This window comes from Cetorhinus maximus, chromosome 13, assembly GCF_964194155.1.
Source record: "Cetorhinus maximus chromosome 13, sCetMax3.hap1.1, whole genome shotgun sequence".
In the NCBI taxonomy this organism is placed as follows: domain Eukaryota; kingdom Metazoa; phylum Chordata; class Chondrichthyes; order Lamniformes; family Cetorhinidae; genus Cetorhinus; species Cetorhinus maximus.
Genome location: NC_135891.1, coordinates 17,612,381 through 17,635,982, shown reverse-complemented (window position 1 = coordinate 17,635,982; position 23,602 = coordinate 17,612,381). Strand labels below are relative to the sequence as shown.

General features: G+C 40.9%; 1 protein-coding gene across 5 annotated transcripts in view; it reads right to left on the bottom strand.

The window, feature by feature from the left end:
* Positions 1 to 21,295: 21,295 nt before the first annotated feature.
* Positions 21,296 to 23,602, bottom strand: part of LOC144688457 (oxysterol-binding protein-related protein 2-like) — a 73,784-nt gene continuing 71,477 nt past the window's right edge. For all 5 annotated transcript variants that reach the window (XM_078555036.1, XM_078555038.1, XM_078555037.1 and 2 more), the window contains one exon: positions 21,296 to 23,373. In XM_078555036.1, coding sequence (XP_078411162.1) covers positions 23,271 to 23,373 — 103 coding nt within the window. In that variant the 3' untranslated portion in view covers positions 21,296 to 23,270. The remainder of the gene's footprint in view (positions 23,374 to 23,602) is intronic.

Genomic DNA, 23,602 nt, shown 5'->3' with positions numbered 1-23,602 from the left:
CAGCTGAGCGGAAGTGCTGTGTCATTGGCCGCGAGGCAGCTTGCTGCCTCCTATCGCTACCAAGCGGTACTGCACCTCTAACATGTCAACAAAACCCTAGATAAAAGAGATGGTGCTCTTCTATTCCTGACTTTTACAAACAGGAGCGTTTCAATACCAATCACTTTCGACCTGGCCTGCACGCAAAACGTGTGAAATGTTATTTGCCATGTGGTATTGGAGCAGCTGCTTCAATTTCATCAACAGCAAAATGTAGAGTTACAATCTTACAGCACAAGAACAGATAGCAAAAACTGCTCCATGGCAATGTTTATACTCCACATCAAGCTCTACATGGTGCCTGGTTAGGATCTGGATTGAATCGCCTGAGAGTGTGGTAGAGGCAGATTCAATTGAGGCATTCAAAAGAGAATTGGCTGATAATTTGAAGTGAAAAAATTTGCAGGGCTACGAGGAAAAGGCAGGGGAGTGGAATTAGGAGCTGCTCTCCCAGAAAGCCAGCAAGGGCACGATGGGCCGAATGGCCTCCTCCTGTGCTGTAACCACTTTGATTATATGATCCTATTCCAATTATCTCTTCCTGTCTCATATGCCATTATTTCCTTTATTCTGATCACACACCAAACCTTCCCTTAAGTGTATCAATGCTATATGCCTCAGCCATTCAGTGCAGCAGTGAGTTTCATTTTCTCACCATACTCTGTGTAAAATAATTCCTCCTAAACTGCTGACGTGATCAATGAATAAAGGTATGAAGAAGGGTATGAAGGCAGACTGAAAAAGTGAACTGGGAAACTAGGTTAAAAGGTAGAACAATAGAGATGCAGTGGCAGACTTTTAAGGAGATATTTAATAACTCGCAGCAAAGTGACTTAGATGAAGGGACGGAATGTATGGTAGCTAAATTTGTTGATGATAGGTAGGAAAATAAGCTGTCAAGAGGAGGTAGTGAGTCTGCAAAAGGATATAGAACGGTTAAGTGAGTGGGCAAAAATTATAAGTATAATGTGGGAAAATGTGAGCTTGTCCACTTTGGCAGGAAGATTAGAAAAGTGGTATACTATTTAAAAAAGAGAGCAAGATTGCAGACTTGATGGTACAGAAGAATCTGTGTGTCCTAGTTCACAAATCACATAAAGTTAGAATGTAGGCACAGCAAGTAATTGAGAAGGCAAATGAAACATTGGCATTTATTGCAAGAGGATTGAAATATAAAAGTAGGGAAGTTTTACTGCAGCTGTATAGGGCCTTGGTTAGACTGCATCTGGAGTACTGTGTATAGTTTTAGGCTCCTTTCTTGAAAAAATATATAATTGCGTTAGAAGCAGTTCAGAGAAGGTTCACTTGACTGATTCATGAGATGAGGTGCTTATCTTATGAAGAGAGGCTGAATAGGTTGGGCCGGTACCCATTGGAGTTTAGAAGAATGAGAGGTGATCTCATTGAAACATATACGATCCTGAGGGGACTTGATAGGGTAGATACCGAGAAGGTGTTTCAACTTGTGGGGGAGTCTAGAACTAGGGGGACACAATTTAAGAATAAGAAGTCTCCCTTTTAAGATGGAGATGAGGAGAATTTTTTTCTCTCAGAGGGTTGTTAGTATGTGGAATTCTCTTCAGCAGAAAGCAGTGGGGGCTGGATCATTGAATTTATTCAAGGCAGAGTTAGATAGATTTTTGATAGACAAGGGAGTCAAGAGTTATGAGGGCTAGACAGTAAAGTGTAGTAGAGGCCATAACTAAATCACCCTAATGTTATTGAATGACAGAGCAGGGTCAAAAGGCTGAATGGCCTACTCCTGTTCCTAAGTCCTATGTTCCTATTATTGGCCATTTTATACTTATGCCTTCTTGTTCTGGACTCTCCACAAGTGGAAACAGCTTCTTTATATTTGCTCTATTAAACCCATTCTTACTCGTAAAGCCATCATTCATTAGTACTGCAGTAGAATGCCAAACTGGATTTTGTACTCTCAGAGACTGAAGTACAATAACTAGGCTAACGCTCCAGTGCAGTGCTCAGGAATGTTACACAGTCGGAGATGTCATATTTCATTAAACAGAAGCCTCACCTGCTCTCTCTCAGCTGGTTGTCAACATCCTATGGAACTATTTCAAAGAGTAGGGGAGTTCTCCATGGTGTTGTGACCAATATTTTTTCCTCAACTTACACCACTAAAAACAAATGATCTGCTCATTATCACATTGCTATTTATGGAATTTTCTGTGTGCAAATTGGCTGCCACCTCTCTTGTGTTACAACAATGAATACAGTTCACAAAATACTTAATTGGCTATAATGTGCTTTGGGGGTGTTATAAAGTCATCAAAGGCACTATATAAATGCAAGTCTTTCAGTTTGTTGCAAGAGGAATAGAACATAAAGTAGGGATGTTTTGCTGCAGTTGTACAAGACATTAGTGGGACCACATCTGGAGTACTGGGTGCAGTTTTGGTCTCCAAGAAAGCCTATAATTGCATTAGAAACAGTTCAGAGAAGGTTCGCTTGACTGATTTCTGGGATGAAGAGGTTATCTCATGAGGAAAGGTTGGACAGGTTGGGCCTGTATCCATTGGAGTTCAGGAGAATGAGATGTGACCTGATTGAAACATATAAGATCCTGAGGGGATTTGACAGGGTAGATGCCGAGAGGAAGTTTCCCCTTGTGGGAGAAACTAGGACTAGGAGACACGGTTTCGAAATAAGGGGTGTCCCATTTAAGATAGCAATGAGGAGAAATTTTTCCTCTCAGCGGGTTATTGGTTTGTGGAATTCTCTTCCCCAGAAAGCAGTGGAGACAGTGTCATTGAATATTTTTGAGGCTGAGTTAGCCCATGGTATTGGGGGTAGCATATTAGCATGGATAGAGGGTTGGCTAACTAATAGAAGACAGAGAGTTGGGATAAGGGGGGCATTTTCAGGATGGCAACCTGTAACTAGTGGAGCGGCACAGGGATCAGAGCTGGGGCCACACTTATTTATAATATATATTAATGATTTAGTTGAGGGAAGCGATTGTACTATTGCCAAGTTTGCGGATGACACAAAAATAGGTGGGAAGGCAAGTGGTGAGGATGACACAAAGGGTCTACAGAGGGATATAGACAGGTTAAGTGAGTGGGCAAAAATGTAGCAGATGGTATATAATGTGGGAAAATGTGAGGTTATGCACTTTAGCAGGAAGAATAGAGGAGCTGAATATTATTTACAAGGAGAAAGACTGCAGAAAGCTACAGCACAGAGGGATTTGGGAGTCCTCATGCATGAATCCCAAAAAAGCTAACATACAAGTTCAGCAGAAAAGGCAAATGGAATGTTGGCCTTTGTTTCAAAGGGAATAGAGTATAAAAATAGGGAAGTCTTGCTAAAACTATACAAGGCACTAGTTAGACCACACCTAGAATACTGTGAACAGTTTTGGTTCCCTTATCTAAGGAAAGATATACTGGCATTGGACGCAGTCCAGAGAAGGTTCACTAGGTTGACCCTGGGTATGGAGAGATTTTCTTATGAGGAGCGGTTGAGTAGGTTGAGCCTGTACTCATTAGAGTTTAGAAGAATGAGAGGTGACCTTATTGAAACATATAAGATTCTTAGGGGGCTTGACAGGGTAGATGCTGAGAGGTTGTTTCCCTTTGTGGGAGAATCTAGGACCAGAGGGCATAATCTCAGTGTAAGGGGTTGCCCATTTAAGACAGAGATGAGGAGGAATTTCTTCTCTCAGAGGGTAGTGAATCTGTGGAATTCTTTACCACAGAGGGCTGTAGAGGTTGGGTCGTATACTCAAGGCCGAGATAGACAGGTTTTTAATCAGTAAGGGAATCAATGGTTATGGGGAAAAGGCAGGAAAGTGGAGTTGAGGATTATCAGATCAGCCATGATCTCATTGAATGGTGGAGTGGACTTGATGGGCCGAATGGCCTATTTCTGCTCCTATGTCTTATGGTCTTATAGATTCTTGATTGACAAAGGAGTCAAAGGATATAAGGGGTAGACAGGAAAGTAGAGTTGAGGCCTCTCAATCAGATCAGCCTTGATCTTATCAAATGATGGAGCAGGCTCAAGGGGCCAGTGATACAAAACATATCCTTAATTGTGAACTGTGAGGAGGATAGTATAGAATTTCAAAAAGTAATAGACCGGTTGTTAGTTTGGGCAGACAAATGATAGATGAAATTTAATGTAAAGAAATGTGATGTGACCCAATTTGGGAGAGAGAATGCAGAGAGGCAATATAAAACAAAGGACACAATTCTAAAGGTGGGTAAAGGTGGAGAGGGACCTGGGTGTATAAATCATTGAAGGTAGCAGGACAGGTTGAAAGTGCAATTAATAACGCATACGGTATCCTAGGCTTTATTAATAGGAGCATAGAGTTTAAAAAAAAGTAAGTTATGTTAAAATTGTACAAAACACTAATTCAGCCTCAACTGGAGGTTTGAGCCCAGTTCTGCATGCCACACTTTAGGAAGGATGTGAAGGCATTTAGAAAGGAGATTAGATAGAAGTACTCAAAATTACGAGGGATCTGGACAGAGCAGATAGGAAGAAACTGTTCCAATTAGTGGAAGGATCAAGAACCAAAGGGGAAAGATTTAAGGTAATTGGCAAAAAAAAAAGCAATGGCGACATGAGGAAAAACTCCTTCATGAAGCATGTGGTCAGAATCTGGAATGCACTGCCTGAGGGTGTGGTGGAAGCAGGTTCAATCGCGGAATTCAAAAGGAAATTGGATTCGTATTGGAAACGGAAGAATGTGCAAGGCTACAGAAAGAAAACAGGGAAATGGCACTAGGTGAATTGTGCCTTTAGAAAGCCAGTATAAACACAATGGGCCAAAAGGCCTTCTTCTGGGCTTTAACCATTCTGTGATTCTTTTCTATGGTTCCGCGATTTTCCTAACACGATTGCTTAGTATCCTTTTTCAGAGAAAAGAGCCCCAAATTGTTCAATCTTTCCTGATAGCTGCATCCTCTTAATGCTAGTAACAGCTTTATAATTGTTTTCTACACTTTCTGCACTGCTTCAGTTTCATTTTTATAATATGGAGACCAGTACAGCACACAGTACTCCAAGTATGGAGTCAAGGTTCCACATAAATTTAACATCATCTCCCTGCTTTTTCATTCTATTCCTCTAGAAATGTACTGTACTTTGCTTGCATCCTTTCTGGCTGAACCCGCTTGCATTTCTACTTTAAGTGATTTAAGTATCTGACGGTGTAATCCATTACTGTGTGTTTGTAGCAAAACCTTCAAGGACATCTTTACAAGGACATCATACCTTAAAAAAGTCATGACACCTCAAATACATTGAAGTGCAAAAAAACCATGATTGGCTAAAATTTCCTGTCCATTAAGTTGGTTATCCTGGTTGCACTTAATCAATGGGATATTCTAGCCAATCTAATTTTAAAAAACATTTGATTCACTAAACTGATATAAAAGGATACAGATTGGCAATGTGCATACATCACATGACCATCAGTGAGACATCATCTACTTTGAAAATGAAAAAGAAAAACAAATATTTTCTTAATAGCAAGAGACTAGGAGCTGTGGGGAGCAAAGTCCATGTACATAAATCACACAAAGCTTGTGCACAGGTACAAAACGTAATCATAAAAAAGCTCATGGAATGTTGGCCTTTAAAGAGGTTGAACCCTATCTGGAGTAGTGCATTCAGTTTTGGGCACCACACCTTAGGAAGGATGCATTGGCATAGGAAGGGGTACAACAAAGATTCACCAGAATGATACCACAGCTTAAAGAGCTAAATTCTCAGGACAGATTTCTTAATTATGGCTTTTATTCAGAAGATTGAAGGGTCATCGAATTGAGGCATTTAAAATGATGGAAGGATTTTATAAGCTGGATACAGTGAAACTACTTTCTCTGGTGGGGATTAATCTTAAAATTAGACCATTTGGGAGTGAAATTATGAAACACATTTTCAGAAAAAGGCTAGTAGAAATCTGGAACTCACTTCTCCAAAAGTTTGTGGATGTTGGGTCAATTTCAAATCTTCAAGATGGAGATTTATGGATTTTTTGTTAGGTGATATGGAACAAAGACAGGTAAATGGAATTGATGATATTATGAAAGGTTTTGATAGAGTAGAATACAAAGGAAATGTTTTCTCCTGTGGGGAAGAGCATAACCAGAGGCCATCAATGCAAGATAGTCACCAAGAAATCCAATAGGTAATTTGGAAGTAACGTTTTCACCCAAAGAGTGGTAAGAATGTGGAACTCGCTACCACAGGGAGTGGTTGAAGTTCAGATGCATTTAAGGGAAAACAACACAAACATATGAGGTAGAAAGAAATAGATGGTTACGATGGCAGATTTAGATGAAAAAAGATGGCAGGAGGCTCAAGTGGAGCATAAACACTGGTATGGACTGGTTGGGCTGAATGGCCTGTTTCTGTGCCATATATACTATGTAATCCTACATAATGATCAAATTGAATGGTAAAGCAGAGTGAAAAGGGCTGAATGGTCTACTTCCATTCCTATGAATCTGGAACTAGCAACAACTTCAAAATGAAACAAATCATTCAAATTTTTTCAACTGCTTTTACTTGCCAACATATTTCTCATTCCGGTATGTGTAACCAAAGTAATATGATGCTCCAACAGACGTTAGAGAGGAGAGGACAAGAGAGGATCTAATAAAAGTGTTGAATATTAGGAAATCATTTGGCAATGGCATTAACTAGTGGAATATCAGCAATAAGGGGGAAATAATTTACCATTAATATTAGAAGCATCAGGAAAAAGTTACTCTTTCCAGCAAAATATATTAAATCTTTAAAAATAACTATTGAAACAATCCATCATAATGAGAAGTTAGATAAAAGCTTGAAGGAGAAAATATTAAAGCATACAGAAAAAGAGCTCAAGATGGGTTTGGAGTGGATAACTTGAATTTGGAACTATTAACAACACAGGTATAATGGACTGAATTACTTCCTCCTGTGCTTTTTTATTCATTCTTTGGGAATGAAGCATTGCTGTTATTGCCCACCCCTATTTTCCTTTGAGCAGGTGTTGGTGAGTGGCTTGCACAGCCATTTCAGAGGGCAGTTAAGAGTCAACCAAATTATTATGCACCTGGAGTCACATGTAAGCCAGACTGGGTAAGGACAGCAGATTTCCTCCCCTGAATGGGTTTTTACAACAACCTGATAGCATTGTAATCATTACTAATGAGACAAATATTTTATTTCCGATTTATTAATTAATTCAGTTTGAAGTCCTCCAGCTGCCATGGTGGGATTTGATCTCATGTCTTCAAAGCATTAGTCCAGGTCTCTGCCTTCCTAATCCAGTAACATTATCACAATGCTACCATCCCCTCATATGTTCAATTTCACAAGCAGCATACAAAAAATTGGAATGAAGTCAATGTCTGTAAAATTAATATACAGAAGTATAGAACTGGCAGAGCTATAGCCTGCCTAGCCACTCCCAAAAACTAGCTCTTCTCAATTACCTATTCTATTGAAACACAAGAGTCATTGAATTTTAGAAAACCTTGCAAGATACTTTGGGCTCCAAAAGTCTTCTCCTTTCTTTAGGTCTGAGATTTGAGGTTCACTTCAAATCTGGTGCACAAAATTGCAATTAGAAATTAGGCTCTGGGAAAATCTAGCTCCCTCTGACAGATTTGTATTAGAGGGATAAATATATCATTGGAGTTATGTTTTCACCTGTCTCCTCTGGAAAAATACCCAGAGTACAATCAGGTTAATAATTTGTTATGAGGCAAAAATGGTACATACTAACATATGAACAAGGAGCAGGAGTAGGCCATTTGCCACCTTAAGCCTGCTCCGCCATTTAATAAGATCATGGCTGATCTGCTAGTAACTTCAAATCTGCATCTTGCCTACCCACAGTAACCAATCACCCCCTTGCTTATCAAGTATCTATCTGCCTCTGCCTTAAAATATTCAAAGACTCTGCTTCCACTGCCTTTTCAGGAAGAAAGTTCCAAAGACTCACAAACCTCATGAAAAAAGTTTCACCTCATCTCCATTTTAAATGGATGACCCCTTATTTTTAAACAGTAACCCCTAGTTCTAGATTCTCCCACAAGAGGAAACATCCTCTCCACATCCACCCTGTCAAGACCCCTCAGGATCTTATATGTTTCAATCAAATCACTTCTTACTCATCTAAACTCCAACTGATACAAAAATAAAAGCAAAATACTGTGGACGCTGGAAATCTGAAACGAAAACAAAAAATGCTGGAAAAACTCAGCAGGTCTGACAGCATCTGTTGAGAGAGAGACAGAGATAACGTTTCGAGTCCATATGACTCTTGAAGAAGAGTCATACGGACTCGAAACGTTATCTCTGTCTCTCTCTCAACAGATGCTGTCAGACCTGCTGAGTTTTTCCAGCATCTTTTGTTTTCATTCCAACTGATACAAGCCTAATCTGTCCAACCTTTCCTCACAAGACAACCCGTCCATTCCAAGTATAAGTCTGATAAGCCTTCTCTGAACTGCTTCCAAAACATTTACATCCTTCCTTAAAAAAGGTGACCAATACTGTACACAGTACTCCAGATACAGTCTCACGAGTGCTCTGTATAACTGAAGCATAACCTCCTTACTTTTGTATTCAATTCCCCTCACAATAAATGATAACATTCTATTAGCTTTCCTAATTACTTGCTGTACCTTCATACTAGCCTTTTGCAATCCATGCACTAAGACACCCAGATCCCCAGATCCCTCGGCATTTCAGAACTCTGCAATCTCTCACCATTTAGATAATATGCCTCTCTTTTATTTTTCCTGCCAAAATGGACAATTGCACATTTTCCCACATTATACGACATTTGCCAGACCTTTGCCTACTCACTTAACCAATCTATGTCTTTTTGTAGCCTCCATTTGTCCTCTTCACAACTTACCTTCCTACCTATCTTTATATCATCAGCAAATTTGGCAACCATCCCATCCATCCTTTCATCCAAGTCATTTATATAAATTGTAAACAGTTGAGGTCCCAGCCCTGATCCCTGTGGCACATAGCTCGTTACATCTTGCCAACCTGAAAAATCCCATTTATGCCTACTCACTGCTCCCTGTTAGCCAGCCAATCTTCTATCCATGCCAATATGTTACCCCCTATACCATGAGCTTTTATTTTATGCAATAAAACAATAAAAAAATTTATGCAATTATGCACTTTATCAAATGCCATCTGGAAATCTAAGTACAGTACATCAACTGCTTCACCTTTATCCACAGCACAGCCCTCAAAGAACTACAATAAGTTCGTTAAACCTAATTTCCCTTTCACAAAACCATGTTGACTCTGCCTGATTACCTTGATTTTATCCAAGTGCCCTTCTATAGCTTACTTAATAATGGCTTCTAACATCATTCCCTATGACAGATGTTAAACTAACTGGCCTGTAGTTTCTTGCTTTCTGTCTCCCTCCCTTTTTGAATAATGGAGTTACATTTGTTATCTTCCAATCCACTGGGACCTTCCTCAAATCTAGGGAGTTCCAGAAAATTAAAGTTATCAACTACCTCACTAGTCACTTCTTTTAAGACCCTAGGATGAAGCCCATCTGGACCCGGTAATTTGTCAGCCCGCAGCTCCAACAATTTACTCATTACCACTTCTCTGGTGATTGTAATTTTCCTGAGTTCCTCCCTCCCTTCCATTTACTGATTTAAAGCTACTTCTGGGATGTTATTTGTATCCTCTATAGTGGGAATTCATAAATTTCATCCCCTTACCCATTTATTTTTTTTAAACTATTGAACAAAGTTCAAGAGTATTTGGGAAGAGGATTGTTTAGGGCCAATGGCTTGCAGTGAGGTTAGAGGGAGAATCCAAAATCACTTTGAAGTTAAGCTTGGCCATTATGGTTGGAAGCAATCAAACCCCAAATATGGTGGGTGACTAGCAGACCCAATAGAAACTTGAGTGTGTTATGAAAATATAATCATTTTCATAATATTATTGTGATTTATTGTAAAGGTACATTAATAGTGGGGTTTGGATTAGTTTCCCTGTGTGTAGGTATGTCTGTGGGGGACTTAAGTGAATTAGAGGCAGCTCGTCTGGAGCTTTTGAGTGCTCAAAAGGGAAGTTATGTTTAAAATGCTAAATACATAAACATGGCTGAAAGTTCTAGAATGTGAGGTGTGAGGAACATTTGCATTTTTAGATAAACCAGAGTAGTGGATTTCAAAGAGATGGTAAGGTATTACACCTGTCCATAAGAGGCTAAGCCAAACAATATGTTTATTTTTCCCAAAGATAACTGATAATATGAGTACTATGAAAGATTTATATTATGGAAAAAGTAAAGTTGCAAAAACATATTGGAACAATGGAATTTACATCAAAAAGGGAGAAACATGTATAAATGAGGTGAGTTTATGTGTAAGGAGGAAGGCATTCTATGATCTAACACAAGTATGGAAAGCCTCCAGTTTCTGCATTAAGTTGTTGTCCATAGGAACCAAAGTTAAGAAAACTCAATTTGAATCTCCCTGTCCAGGGTATTGTGTGCTTTTCCTGGATCTATTGAAACCTATGTTGTTTTATTGCTGCCTTAATGGAGGTGTAACTGGGGGTCAGAGTAATTAGGGGAGCTAAGAGTTATTATAGTAGTAATTTGTAGACCTATGCTTAAAATCTTTCTACTATTAATAAATATTTAATTTTTTTTTGTAAACAGCCTCAAAGACTCGGTGGACTTATTACTACTGAATTCAAGGCATGCATCTCGAAATAAAAATACAAATTGTAAAACAGTTGTGGCAGCTGTTCCAAGTTCCCCTCTGGGATTTGAGCAGCTCAGCATTTACCATCTGCCGTGCCATAACAAGTGGGAAAAGTCTTGATGCAGAACTATAAATCAACTGTCTAAACTAAAAGGCAAAACATTTTTTATATTCTCAAATATAACAGATTGAAACATAGAGACATAGAAAATAGGAGCAGGAGTAGGTCATTTGGTCCTTTGAGCCTGCTCTGCCTTTCAATATGATCATAGCTGATCCTCTATCTCAATGCCGTACTCCCCCACTGTCCCCATAACCCCTTGACACCTTTAGAGTCCAGAAATCTATTTCCTTCTTAAACATATTCAGTGACCTGGTCTCCACAGCTTTCTGTGGTAGAGAATTCCATAGGTTCACCACCCTCTGAGTGAGGAGGTCTCTCCTCTTCTCAGTCCTAAGTGGCCTACCCTGTATCCTGAGACTGTGACCCCTTGTTCTAGGCACCTCAGCCAAAGGAAATATCATCCCAGTCTGACCATCACTATCAGAATTTTATGTTTTACTGAGATCCCCTCTCATTCTTCTAAACTCCAGTGAATACAGGGCCTAGTCAGCCCAATCTCTCCTCATACAACAATCCTGCCATCCCAGGAATCAGTCTGGTGAACCTTCACTGCACCCCCTCTATGGCAAGTATATCCTTACTTAGGTAAGGAGACCAAAACTGCACACAATATTCAGGTGTGGTCTCACCAAGGCCCTGTACAGCTGCAGCAAGACATCTTGCTCTTGTGCTCAAGTCCTCTCACAATGAGGGCCAACATACCATTTGCCTTCTTAACTACTTGCTGTACCTGCATGCTTGCTTTCAGCAATTGGTGTACAAGGACACCCAGGCCCCTTTGTACATCAACATTTCCCAATCTATCACCATTTGGATAATACTCTGCCATTGTGTTTTTCCTACCGAAGTGGATAACTTCACACTTATCCACGTTAAACTGCATCTGACTTTATTTGCCTACTCACTCAGCGGGTGGAATTCTCCCCAATTTGCATTAAGTGCAGTAGTGGATGGGTAAACAGTATGCTGCCTGCCGATAGTGATGGCGGGTTTCCACTCTGTATCATCCCGAGCCTGCCTCATTATTTATGCACTCCCAGGAAACATGCTGTTTCCTTGGCGGGTGGGCTCCTCATTCACCCGCCCGCCATCGCCCCACCATTGCATTGCGTCGGGCGCCATGCTTAAAGGCCAACAGAAGCACAGCACGCATTGCTTCCAGCTCACCTCCGCTGCCCGGGAAACATGGCCCTCAAAGGCAAGAAGACTGCAACCCCCAGGTTTAATGACGGGTCCCTCGAGCGACTGCTGGATGTCGTGGAGGCCTGCCGGGATGTCCTGTGCCCCCACTCTGGCAGCAGGATGGGCAGCAACGTGACCAATCTGGCATGGGAGGCAGTGGCAGCGGTGGTCAGCGCCACCGCCCTTCAGAAGAGGACAGCCACCCAGTGCTGCAAGAGGATGAATGATTTCCTCCATTCCGCCAGGGTAACTGACTCTTTTCATCACTCTCAACTCACACACTTACAAACCCATCACACATCCACAGGGCCCTCACTCACTGCCGGTTCAAGGGACATCACCATTCAGTCACTCACACTCATCGTCATTGTCCTCATCCCATCCATTGGACCACTCACCAGCCGTACAGGCCAGGCACATTTATCATCTGGCCTGGCAGGCGTCCTGCTTACACTTTCTCCATCTCTATCCATGCAGGACAAGCTGGCACACAACAAGAGTGAGAGGTTGCAGACAGGTGGCAGAATGCCCGAAATCAAGGCCCTCACGGACTTTGAAAACAGAGCCAGAACTGATCCTGTGCTGATGGTGAGATCGGCGCTGCTCCACCAAGTGAGTGCAACATCCTTCAGTCATAATGTGAGTGATGTATCCTCTTTCACAGGCCACTCTCCTTGCATTCGCAGGCACATCTGCCAGACAGCCGACAAAGTCCATGACCCAGGGCCTCCAGCCAAGCTCTGAAGAAACCTCTGAAGTCCCATCACAGCGCTCACCCAAACTCTCCACCAGCGCAGAGACATACGCCTTGGTGGGTCCTAGCTTTAGAGTAGCCCCAGGATCATAATCTGGTGAGCGCGTCGCACTGTCTGATCCATAGCAAGCGGCAGGGACCTTCCAGGTGTCCGGCACTCGCAGGACTGCTGGAGGCCAGACATTTGCTGAGTTCGAGTCAGATGACGAGCCTCTGGACTCGGTCATGTCACAGTTGCTGTAGCTGCAAAGGCAAGCTTGGGAATATCAGGAAGGGGTGTCCGCTGCACTCCTCAGATTGCAAGGCATGATGGAGGAGTCTGTCCCACCTTCAGGCTGAGGTGATAGCGCCAGTATGCCAATGCACCGAGGTCAACACTGGTAAGATGGCTGCCGCCATGGAGACCTTGGTCCAGGACTTCGCTCCTGCACTACTGCACGGGCTCAACTCCATTGCTGATGCCGTAGTTGGCCTCCAACAGTGTGTACACAAGAGGGGTGCTGGGCAGCTCGACCTCACTCCAGCTACCCCTGCTCCTCAAGGAGTCAGCCTGGGGTCCCCAGGCACCCATAGGGAGGAGGATCAGCAGGTGCACACTGCGGGGCCATCCAGCCAGGTGACTCCAAGAGTGTCCGGCCCATCCGAATCCCCTCTTCCTGTGACCTTGGCAGCTCCAGCTCCACAGGCCGAGGAGGGTGCCACTGCCACACAGCATGACCCTGGAAGCAGGCCGGGGCCCTCCAAGTCTCGGCCCTCCATAGGACGTCTGCCAAAGTCATCACAGACAGGGCGTCGCAGTGAGCAGGCTGCCTCCACCTCCACTGTGGATGTCCTGGGAGCACCAAGACAGGGTTAGGACAGTTAAGGAGAATTAGTTGCACAGCTTGGTCATGGGTGTTAATCACTTGTACATAATGTTCACTATTGTCAATAAACTCGCAAGAATGTCTCCCTGCCTATGGCTCTTTGTTCTGATGAGCAGTGTTTTTGTCATTCAGACGTGAAACCTTTCTGCACCAGATAAAAGCAGGTGTCTCAGCTCAGGGCCTCTTCCCTGTGCTCTGTGCAGCCTTCAGACCAAAGTGATGGTCCGGCCTCACACTCCCTGGACACATTACTGATGCCTGCACCTCGACGGTGCTTGTCATTGCTGCCAGAATTGGGCAGGTGCCACAGAGTTCCGTCATTCTCTCGATGTCATCTCAGCACCTTTAAAGAGTGGCTTGCCCCCATCTCTCCAACATCTGTGACCACTGATGCTGTGCTCCTGAAGGGCTCAAGTGCTGAAGATGGACACAGCATCAGATGCTTCTAAAGTTTCATGGCTGTGTCTCTACGTTATGACCCTGATCATGGGACGCAAGCGAGCTGCACTTAGCCAAACAGGAGTCAGACATTCTCAGAGGCTATGTAAAGATCTATGGAGTGTCCTCACTGCACGTTGTTATCATCCTCCTGCACCTGAGCAACCATTAGGGCCTCCACCGCCTGCGTGTGACAGGAGCATTATCACAGAGGGTATTCGTGCTGCCAGAAGCCAGACTGGAGTCAAAGATTCACAAATGTGTTGTGAGGAACTATGGGGTCACCTCACTGCATGTCGTCATCATCCTCCACAAATCTAGCAGCTATGAGTGTGCCTGCCTCATCTAGCCAGTGCGAGGGTTTCATAACCATCATCGTCGCTTCTGAGGACCTCCCCAGCCTCATCCACATCGGCGTCCTCCTCATCGGAGGAGAACTCCTCCATCTCCTCCTCAGTCAGTTCGTCTCCCTGTTGGAGCACCAGGTTGTAAAGAGCGCAGCAGACGACGACGATACATGACACCCTCTGTGGACTGTATTGTAGGGCTCCACCAGACCTGTCCATACACCGGAACCTCATCTTCCGCATCCCGATGGTCTGCTCCGCCAAGTTGCGAGCTGCAGCATGAACCTTATTATAGCATCGCTCTGCTGTAGTCTGAGGCCACTGCACAGGTGTCATCAGCCACGCCTCTGCAGGTAGCCCTTGTCCCTGAGGAGCCATCCCTGCAGCTTCTGTGCACCCTGGAAGACTCCAGGGATCTGTGACTGATTGAGGATTTAGGCGTCGTGCACACTCCCTGGAAACCATGCACACAACTGCAGGAAGCCTTTCTGGTGGTCACACACCAGCTGCACATTCAGTGAATGGAAGCCCTTGCGGTTGATGTAGTTGACCGTGTGTTGCGAGATCTGAGCGCCACACGAGTGCAGTCAATCACACCCTACACCTGTGGGAAACCCGAGATCTGGGTGAATCCAATTGCTCTTGCATCCTGGCTATCCTGGTCTCGGACGAATTGCACAATGTTGCGTGCCCTCGCAAAGATGACACCCTTGACCTCATGGATGTATTTGTGGGTAGAGGCTTGTGATATCTCACAGAAGTCACCTCTGGAGCCCTGAAAGAAGCCACTGGCATAGAAATTGAGCGCTGCGGTCACTTTCACAGCCACTGGCAGTGGATGCTGTCCATATCCTGTGGCACCAAGTCCTGCAGTAAGTGGCAGATGTGAGCCTATACCACGGTTGGAAGATTGCATTGAGAAAGTGGGACAATCAAAATTGACTTGTTAAGAGGATATTGGCAAGTACCATTATCGGACAGAGCAAAGGATGTATTGACTTTTGTGACACCAGAGGGGCTATATCAGTTTAAAGTCATGCCATTTGATATGAAAAATGCACCTGCAACATTTCAAAGACTGACAAAGTACATGCTGGACAGAGCAATTGTGCTCTTTATATTGACGACTTGATAGTTTTCAGTCAAATATGGAAGGAGCATTCACAACATCTGGAAGAATTGCTTTGTTGATTATAAGGAGCTAATTTGTTGATGAACTTGGCTAAAAGTGAATTTGCAAAGCGCAAGTTACATATCTAGGTCATGCCATTGGACATGGTAAGGTGGCTGCAAGAGATTTGAAAGTCAAAGCAATCATGGATTTCCCTGTACCTACAACAAAATGAGAAGTTTTGAGATTTCTGGGCATGAGTGGATTTTACTGGAAATGTGTCAAATCTTAAGTGTGGTTGCTCCATTCACTGAACTATTAAAAAAGAGCAAGCGGTTTCAATAGACACAGGAGTGTCAGAAGGCATTTGACAGTTTGAAAACTGTATTGACTATGACGCCAGTTTTGGCAGTACCCAAAGATGCCAAGCAATTTAATTTGGCCGTTGACGCAAGCGATATAGGCATTGGGGCCATACTGTTACAAGATGAAGAAACTGAAATTGAGAAACCCATAGGCTGTTTTTCACAGAAGTTCAATGTACAACAAAGATGATGTTCAATGATCGAAAAGGAGACTCTGGGCCTGGTGTCAGCATTGCAGTATTTTGAGATGCATGTAGCAAACAATTCGTCAGAAACAATTGTTTATACAGACCACAATCCTTGGAAGTTTTGGACAAATTTCGAGACAGAAGTATAAAGTTATTCAGATGGAGTTTATTATTGCAATCATTTAATCTACAGATTATACATGTGGCTGGACGAGAAAATCTAATTGCAGGTGCATTGTCAAGAGTTTGAAGCTCAAAGGGAAAATTGGACATTTAAAAACCTGGACACTGAACTGGAATGATTTCTGTTAATACCAAGGATTTGTATACATATTGTTCTGTTCATGCATGTATCTGGTAATGTAATAGTGTGAGTATATAGATAAGTATAGGAGGTAATGTAAGACGGGTTGAGAAAATGAAGCCGTCTTTTTAAAATTATGACGGTTCATTTTCCCGAAGCTAAGAAAACTCACTTTCAATATCACTGTCCAGGCTATCATGTTGCTTTGCCTGGATCTGTTGAAATCTATTTGTTTTTACTGTTACCTTAACAGAGAAGTAACTGGGAGCCAGGTTAATTAGGGGTTTTAGGAGTTATTAAATTAGTAATTTGTAAGCCTATGTATGTGCTTGAAATCTTTTACTAATAAATATTTAATTTAGCTTTCTAAAAACCTCTGAAACCATGGTAGTCTTATCACTTCTGAATTCAGGGCACGCATCTCAAAATAAAATACAAATTGCAAAACAGCGGTGACCAAGTTTCCCTTGTGGATTTGATCCGCCTGGCACACCATCTGCCACGTCATAACAGGGGAGAACGTGCAAACTCCACACAGACACCCAAGGTCAGGATCAAACCTAGGTCCCTGGAGCTGTGAGGCAGCAGCGCTAATCAGTGCGTCAGCATGCTGCTCACTTGCTTTCTTATGCCTCTAATTATGAAGCCTAGGATCAATCAGCCCTGCCTCCTTCAATGATTTGTGCACATTTTGCCCCAGGTCTCTGTTCTGGCACTCCCTTTAGAATTGTACCCTTTAGTTTATATTGCCACCTCTTGTTTTTCCTACCAAAATTTCTCTCTTCGTATTTCTTTGCATTAAATTTCATCTGCCACGTGTCTGCTCATTCCTTGGTATCAGCCTGTCTAGTCCTCTTGAAGTCTATCTCTAGGCTCTTCTGAGTTCACATTAACTGAGATTTTTTTTGCACCAAGAGAAATTTGGCCCTTGCTCCCAAGAGCCAAATGCAGCAATCAAACTCCAACCATGCCATAAACCTGGTATGCTTTATGTCCTAATAGCCCTCAATCTTATGTTTTGCTCTCATTGCTCCTTCAAATATTTAATCAATTCTTCAGCACATCGACCACATAATTCATGTCACCCACTAACAAGTTTATTGTTGCAGCTTTTCATCTCCATTGCAACAAAATTTAAAAAGTTTAACTATTCCTAGATTGTTATTTTTGTTACGTTCTCACCATCTTACTTCTTCACACTATTCAACCGTATAAGCACTTTTATGTCCTTTAAATACTTTTCTGTAGCAACAATGGTAACAAAGTGGTTTAAATTTGTTGCCCACATTCATCACAACTTTTACGCAAAAAAACTTTATATCAATTTATGTATACATGTTCCAAAAACCTTCATATAACATCCCTTCAATATGGTGGCTACAGCTGAGGCTTCAGTACTAAACTCACATTACCTGTTAATGATAGACTTTAATTATTTTCCAATATTTCTTTGGCTAAATGCAATGCCAAATGTTCTACTGAATCATTGGGTATATTCAATCCCCACTCTCTCAATGGCACTTGCAGACTAACTTGAAAAATAATTCTTGCTCCATCCAATATTAGGTGCCAAACATGTCACATCTTATTTAACTACATATCTATAATGGATTAAAATTTTCTATATATGTTGCACAAAATGCTCCAAAGTTATCCACCTGAAACAGTTTCTCTCCACCGATGCTGCCTGACCTGAGTAATTCCAGCATCCAGTATTTTGCCTTACTATTACGTGATAGTTGCACCTGCACATTTCTTCCATTAGATGAAGCTTTTTAGGCATCATTGGCTGCACATTCCCATATTTATATCTAGTCACACTAATGCCCCCTCCTCTTTATCTTGACTTTATGGGTAAAATCATGGGAAATCCTCTAGTAATAAACTGAAAATCTTATGTCTGTATACACTTCCTATCTACAAAGTCTAAATTGTTCTTACATTTTTGTCAATTTCCCCTGTTTTTCTATGTCCATGTTTAAAATGGAAATTGCTTGTGTCAACTTTTGACACTATAACCATCTTCCCTTAGTGGTGGCACTATAGCACCTTAGTTTTGTCTCTCTCAACTCATACTGTTAAGAAACCCCTCTGTTCCAACCAATTCTACTTCCCAAATTGTCCTAAGTTTTTCTATTTACCTATACATAATAGTCAAGTATTATATGAAAGTGTGGTCAGAAAGAATGACTTTAAAATGGGGACTGAATTAATTCTGCATGCCCTGATACAATTATCTCCCATCCTCAAACCCTACTTCACCTGAACACTACACTAAGTCTGCACTCACTGGGTTGAATTTTCACCTTCAGTTTGGGAAGCGAGAGTCACGTTCCAACTTCAGAAAGTCAGCCCATTCGCCTGGAATTTTGATCGCCAAGAGTTGGGTGCCAGCTGGTGTCATGGGCACCACATTCCAATATAAGCCTGAGGTGGGCAGATGCAGAGGCCGGCAGGTTAGACTGGGACATCAGCCCAGTTATCCACATGACTGGTAGGTCCTCTTGCCCTTGTATTTGGAGGAGGCATTTTAAATGGTGATCCCGATGTTACTTTAAATGCATGTCGGGTCACAACCCGCCACTTTTTCCACCTGGGGAAAATGGCATCTGGCAGGAATGGTCTGGCAAGTTTGAAATTGTGGCCCCACAAGCCCCCAGTTTCTGCCTTCTGATGCGGGTTTGCTCAGCGTCAGGAGAGGACATTTCAACCCACTGAGCAACACAATAGAAAACTGACAATTATTTAACAAAATTTAAACCTAAATTCAATACATTAACTACATAAAAGTGCTTCATTTGTTAGCATTTTAGGGCATCCCGAGGTTGTGAAATGTGCTACATGGATGCATGCCTTTGTTCATCTCATTACCACAGAAGATACATTAGTCGACACACAAACACTAACACACATTTCAAAAAAAGTTTTATTTTTAAGTAAATATTTATACATTTTGACTTAACATACATTAATTTAGAATTATGCAGACTCTTCTGAAAAAAATATTACAACTGATTTGAAGCTTCATTAATGGGCCTTGACATTTAAATATTATAAAAATAAGTCAATTTTACATAAGTGTTTGTGTTTTATGAACTGAACTCTTCATGCAACATTTAGTAAGGCAAAGAAACAACTCTTTAACAATTCAACCAAGCAGCTATCCAGGAAGGCAAAATCAGTTGGCTTTTCATAGCTCAATATTGAATACAAATTATAGTGTACGAGATTATTTGGTTGTAAACTAGATAGCAAAAAAGAATTACATTTTTTTGTCACAAACAGTTCAAATTATCCCTAGTCAAGTGAGTTAAAATGACATTATTTTGTTTCAAGTAATACCATATAGAGACTACAACAATTTACATGTATTTATAATTTGGAAGTATATCAATTTTATGGAGCATGGAAATGGGTCAGATTGTTTAACTTGAAATAGTGTTTTATTAAATGTCATTACACCATACAAAAAATAATTATGAACATAATTCAGGTTGTGACGGCTTTGGAGTAAGTCACATACCAAATTGGATAAAAAGTAAAAACTGGACAAGTTTACAAGTTTAATTTGAAAAGAGACAATATCCCTTTTAAGAACCATTTGTAATTAGACTGTAGTTAATAACTACCAAAAATTAAATCTACTCTACCACTTTATATCTTTTAAACCTTTAGTACCATAAAATGCCTCATCAAGTTATATTCTAGCTTTTACATCTGTACCACAAATACAGAAGACCACTTTCTGCAATAGTTAAAAACGTTTAGCCAAAATTATTGGAAGTATTTAAGGGACCATAAAACAGTCGATATTATACATTTGGTAGTTTTAAACTTCAGCCCATATAATAGCAAAAATAAATATGGTCTCTAAATATATCACTGTTTTCTTTCCAAATCCCAAGTTAACAGATAGCAAGCTCTGTATTCTCATTTCTCACTTGCTGTCATATAATGACACATTTCACTTCACTACCAAAATTCTACGTGATCTGCATAAATGTCTATGTTTCGTGCATTGCAATCTTAGCACTGGAGAAAAAAAAATACAGGTTAAGAAAATCCTTGGGACACTAAAAGTAGTGTGTTAATATGTACTGCTGTGATTTGTTTTGGAGGCAGTATACATCTGACGTTTGCATAGTTTTTGATAACGGTGCTGTGGAAAGTAAAATTTGCAATGCTAGCTGTTAAAATATTACCAGTTAAACATGTAGAATGCCATTAAGTTATCCAGCACAATACAAGTGAATACAGAAGACTGCTGAAAATATATCAGCAGCTGGACCAATTTACTTCAGTACACCTCAATCCCATCAACAGAACAATAGAGTACAACACCAAATTAACTGGCTAGAAATTTCTTTTACAATTTGGAGAACACAAATAGCATCAAGAATTGATTAATTACACCCATGACATCTTAGGTTGGTGCTTATATCTATCTGTGCATTTTTCTGCATGCATATCTCCCCAGACAGTTGTATCCAAAGACTTGTTTCTACAAAGCCGTACTTTACTATGTCTTGAATCCCTGCAAGTACTTCAGTACTCCTCTTGGGAAGCTGAAACTTTAGTATTTCCTGGTTCTCAAAATAGTTTATAAATGTCTGATCATATCTGAGAATATGAAATGCTTCAGATTTTTTCTCCCCAACGTGAACAGAAAAACATCAATTTTTGGAGGGGCTGAACAAGGGGAAGTTGAAAAGTGATCCCTGTAACTCAAAAATGACAATTGAGTGTTATTTACAGGAGAACAGACAACAGTTCCCTCATCTTTGAGGTTGCTACTGCTGTTCTTTAGTTTCTAGCCTGCTTATTGATTCACAACAATCAACTGTAAGCACAATTCACTAATTTATTAGCAAAGGTTCCCATAATTTCAAACCCAGTGAAAGTATGTTTTATCTTTGTACAATTTGATTCCCTATTCCACAAAATTATATCTGTGAATTCAAGTTGAAATAACATTTTAACATTATGGCTTCAGAACATCTACACACAAGCACACAAATAAAATAAAGATCACTTTGGCAATAAAATATACATAGGTACAATTTTTTTGTTTCTTGATTTGCAAATCTTCACGTAAACAATGATGCAAGCAGCTCCTAGCATTGTTACATTTTCATAGCAGTACATATCTGGGGACATTCAAAACATGCATTAGAGTGTATTACTGCAAAACAGCTATTGGTAAAACAAACGGCCCCTCTCACAGAGAGGGAGGATATTGTCGGGGAGTGAAATAAAAGGGAATGGATAAAGATACTAGGCTACTGACGTTTGTACTCTTTAAAATCTAAAAACTTTTAAGACTTGTAAAAAAAACCTTTCCCCCACTGATGTGCTGACAGATTGCCAAAGATATACTATTACTAATAACAGAAGTTCATTACATGAAATTCTGTTCTAGGCAGCCAAAAAATGCATTCATCCTGAGAGCAATACTTCAGGTAAGGAACACATGGATTAAAAGTCTAAATTTCAAAGAAGCAACACTAAATCTGAAGTGAGAAAATTTATTCATATTCACAGCAAAAATGAAATCAACAAAAGGGTTCTTTCATGAAAGATTTTTTGACATTAAGGTGTGCAATACCACTGAACTGTTTAGGTTGTCGGGCTGCTTAACAGCTGTATATATTTCAATTGCCTTCACCAATTTATAGGTTAATTGGAAAGCATCTAAGAAGCTTCAGTACAATAGTCTGGTCACTGGGAACCCATTTATGCAGCTCTTTTTTGAGCCGATTCCTTTTCCCAATCCCAACACATTTATTAAAATCTTTATTAAATTGCAACCATTTCATGTACAGATCGACACTTCTGCACTGATCTGAAATTCTACTTCTTGGGAAACAAATGAAGGAAAAAGCAATACAAAGTTAATGTTTATACACCATTCTAGTGGAATTGCAACCTTTATTCAGACCAGCATATACTGATTTATTTTGATTAAGCATTTAAAACGCAAGTACCTAGTTTTCAAGTCATAACCACCAGTAAAGCATCTTTTTAAAAAAAGCCTACTTCTTTTATCTTGCCAAGTTTCCCCCATTTCTCTCGTGAAGACACCCTTCGATGTAGTTCCATGGGCACCAGCTGGTCTCTGGTACTTCATCCAAGTCGCCATTACTCACTGTGAGCCTTTGTAGTGACTGTCTGCAGGGTATTTCACCAAAAGCAGCTTCAAATTTGCATCCAATTTTATCCTCATCCATCGTTCACACATGCATATTTCAACCAACAACAGCCACTTGATAGCATCAGGGGTGTGATCCCCTCGGCACGCTATCCCTACCACCCCTCGGCAGCTTATCCCTACCTAACCCAGGGAAGAAACAACCCTTTATAGTGCCATACCCCGGCTGAAATTAGCTAACTTAGGGATCAAATCTGGACCCTACCATCCCACCCCCCCCGCCCGATCTTCATGGCTCAGTTACACAGTGGAAAAATTCAATTAGCCATCTGGGGGAGTGGGGATGTGGGAGGGGCGGATGAGGCTCCATTAAGCATTTCTACTGTAATCCTCGAATCTCAGAAGTAGCACCCAATTATGTCAGATTAGAAATGCTAGCAAAACAATTCAAGCGTTGTATTATTTATATATGAACAGCCGGGAGAAATTTTCCAGAACCTCTTTTCGGTTATTGCACATAAACATTATAGTTACAGAGATTCTGGGACTGATATCAGTGTAAGTTAAACAAAATAAAAGCAAAACAGGCAAAACCAGGGTAGAAGATTTAGAAGTAGTAGAAATGTTAAAGTCATTTGATCGACATTCAATGATACTTTTGAGAACAAAAATCCTCAGTAAATATCAGGGCAATCTTCGTAATTTCTTTCCCAGTACTTCCCTGTATAAATCCAATCTGTTGTTCGTGTGTGCTGATTGATATCCTGTCGGAACCATCTGTAGAAAAAATTAAGGAATGAAAGAAAATTTAATCAGAACTTTGTTATAAACAAACATTTAGATAACGCTTCTGAGCAAATTAAATCAAGGTTTTGGGGGTTTTTTTCCCCTTTGCCTCATTCTGATGAAAGCCCTGCAGCAAATTCAAATCCCAATCAAGCCAGGTTTCAAGTAGTAGAGCTTTACTCAACTAAACCTACAGATGCCATTTCTATTAGAATATATA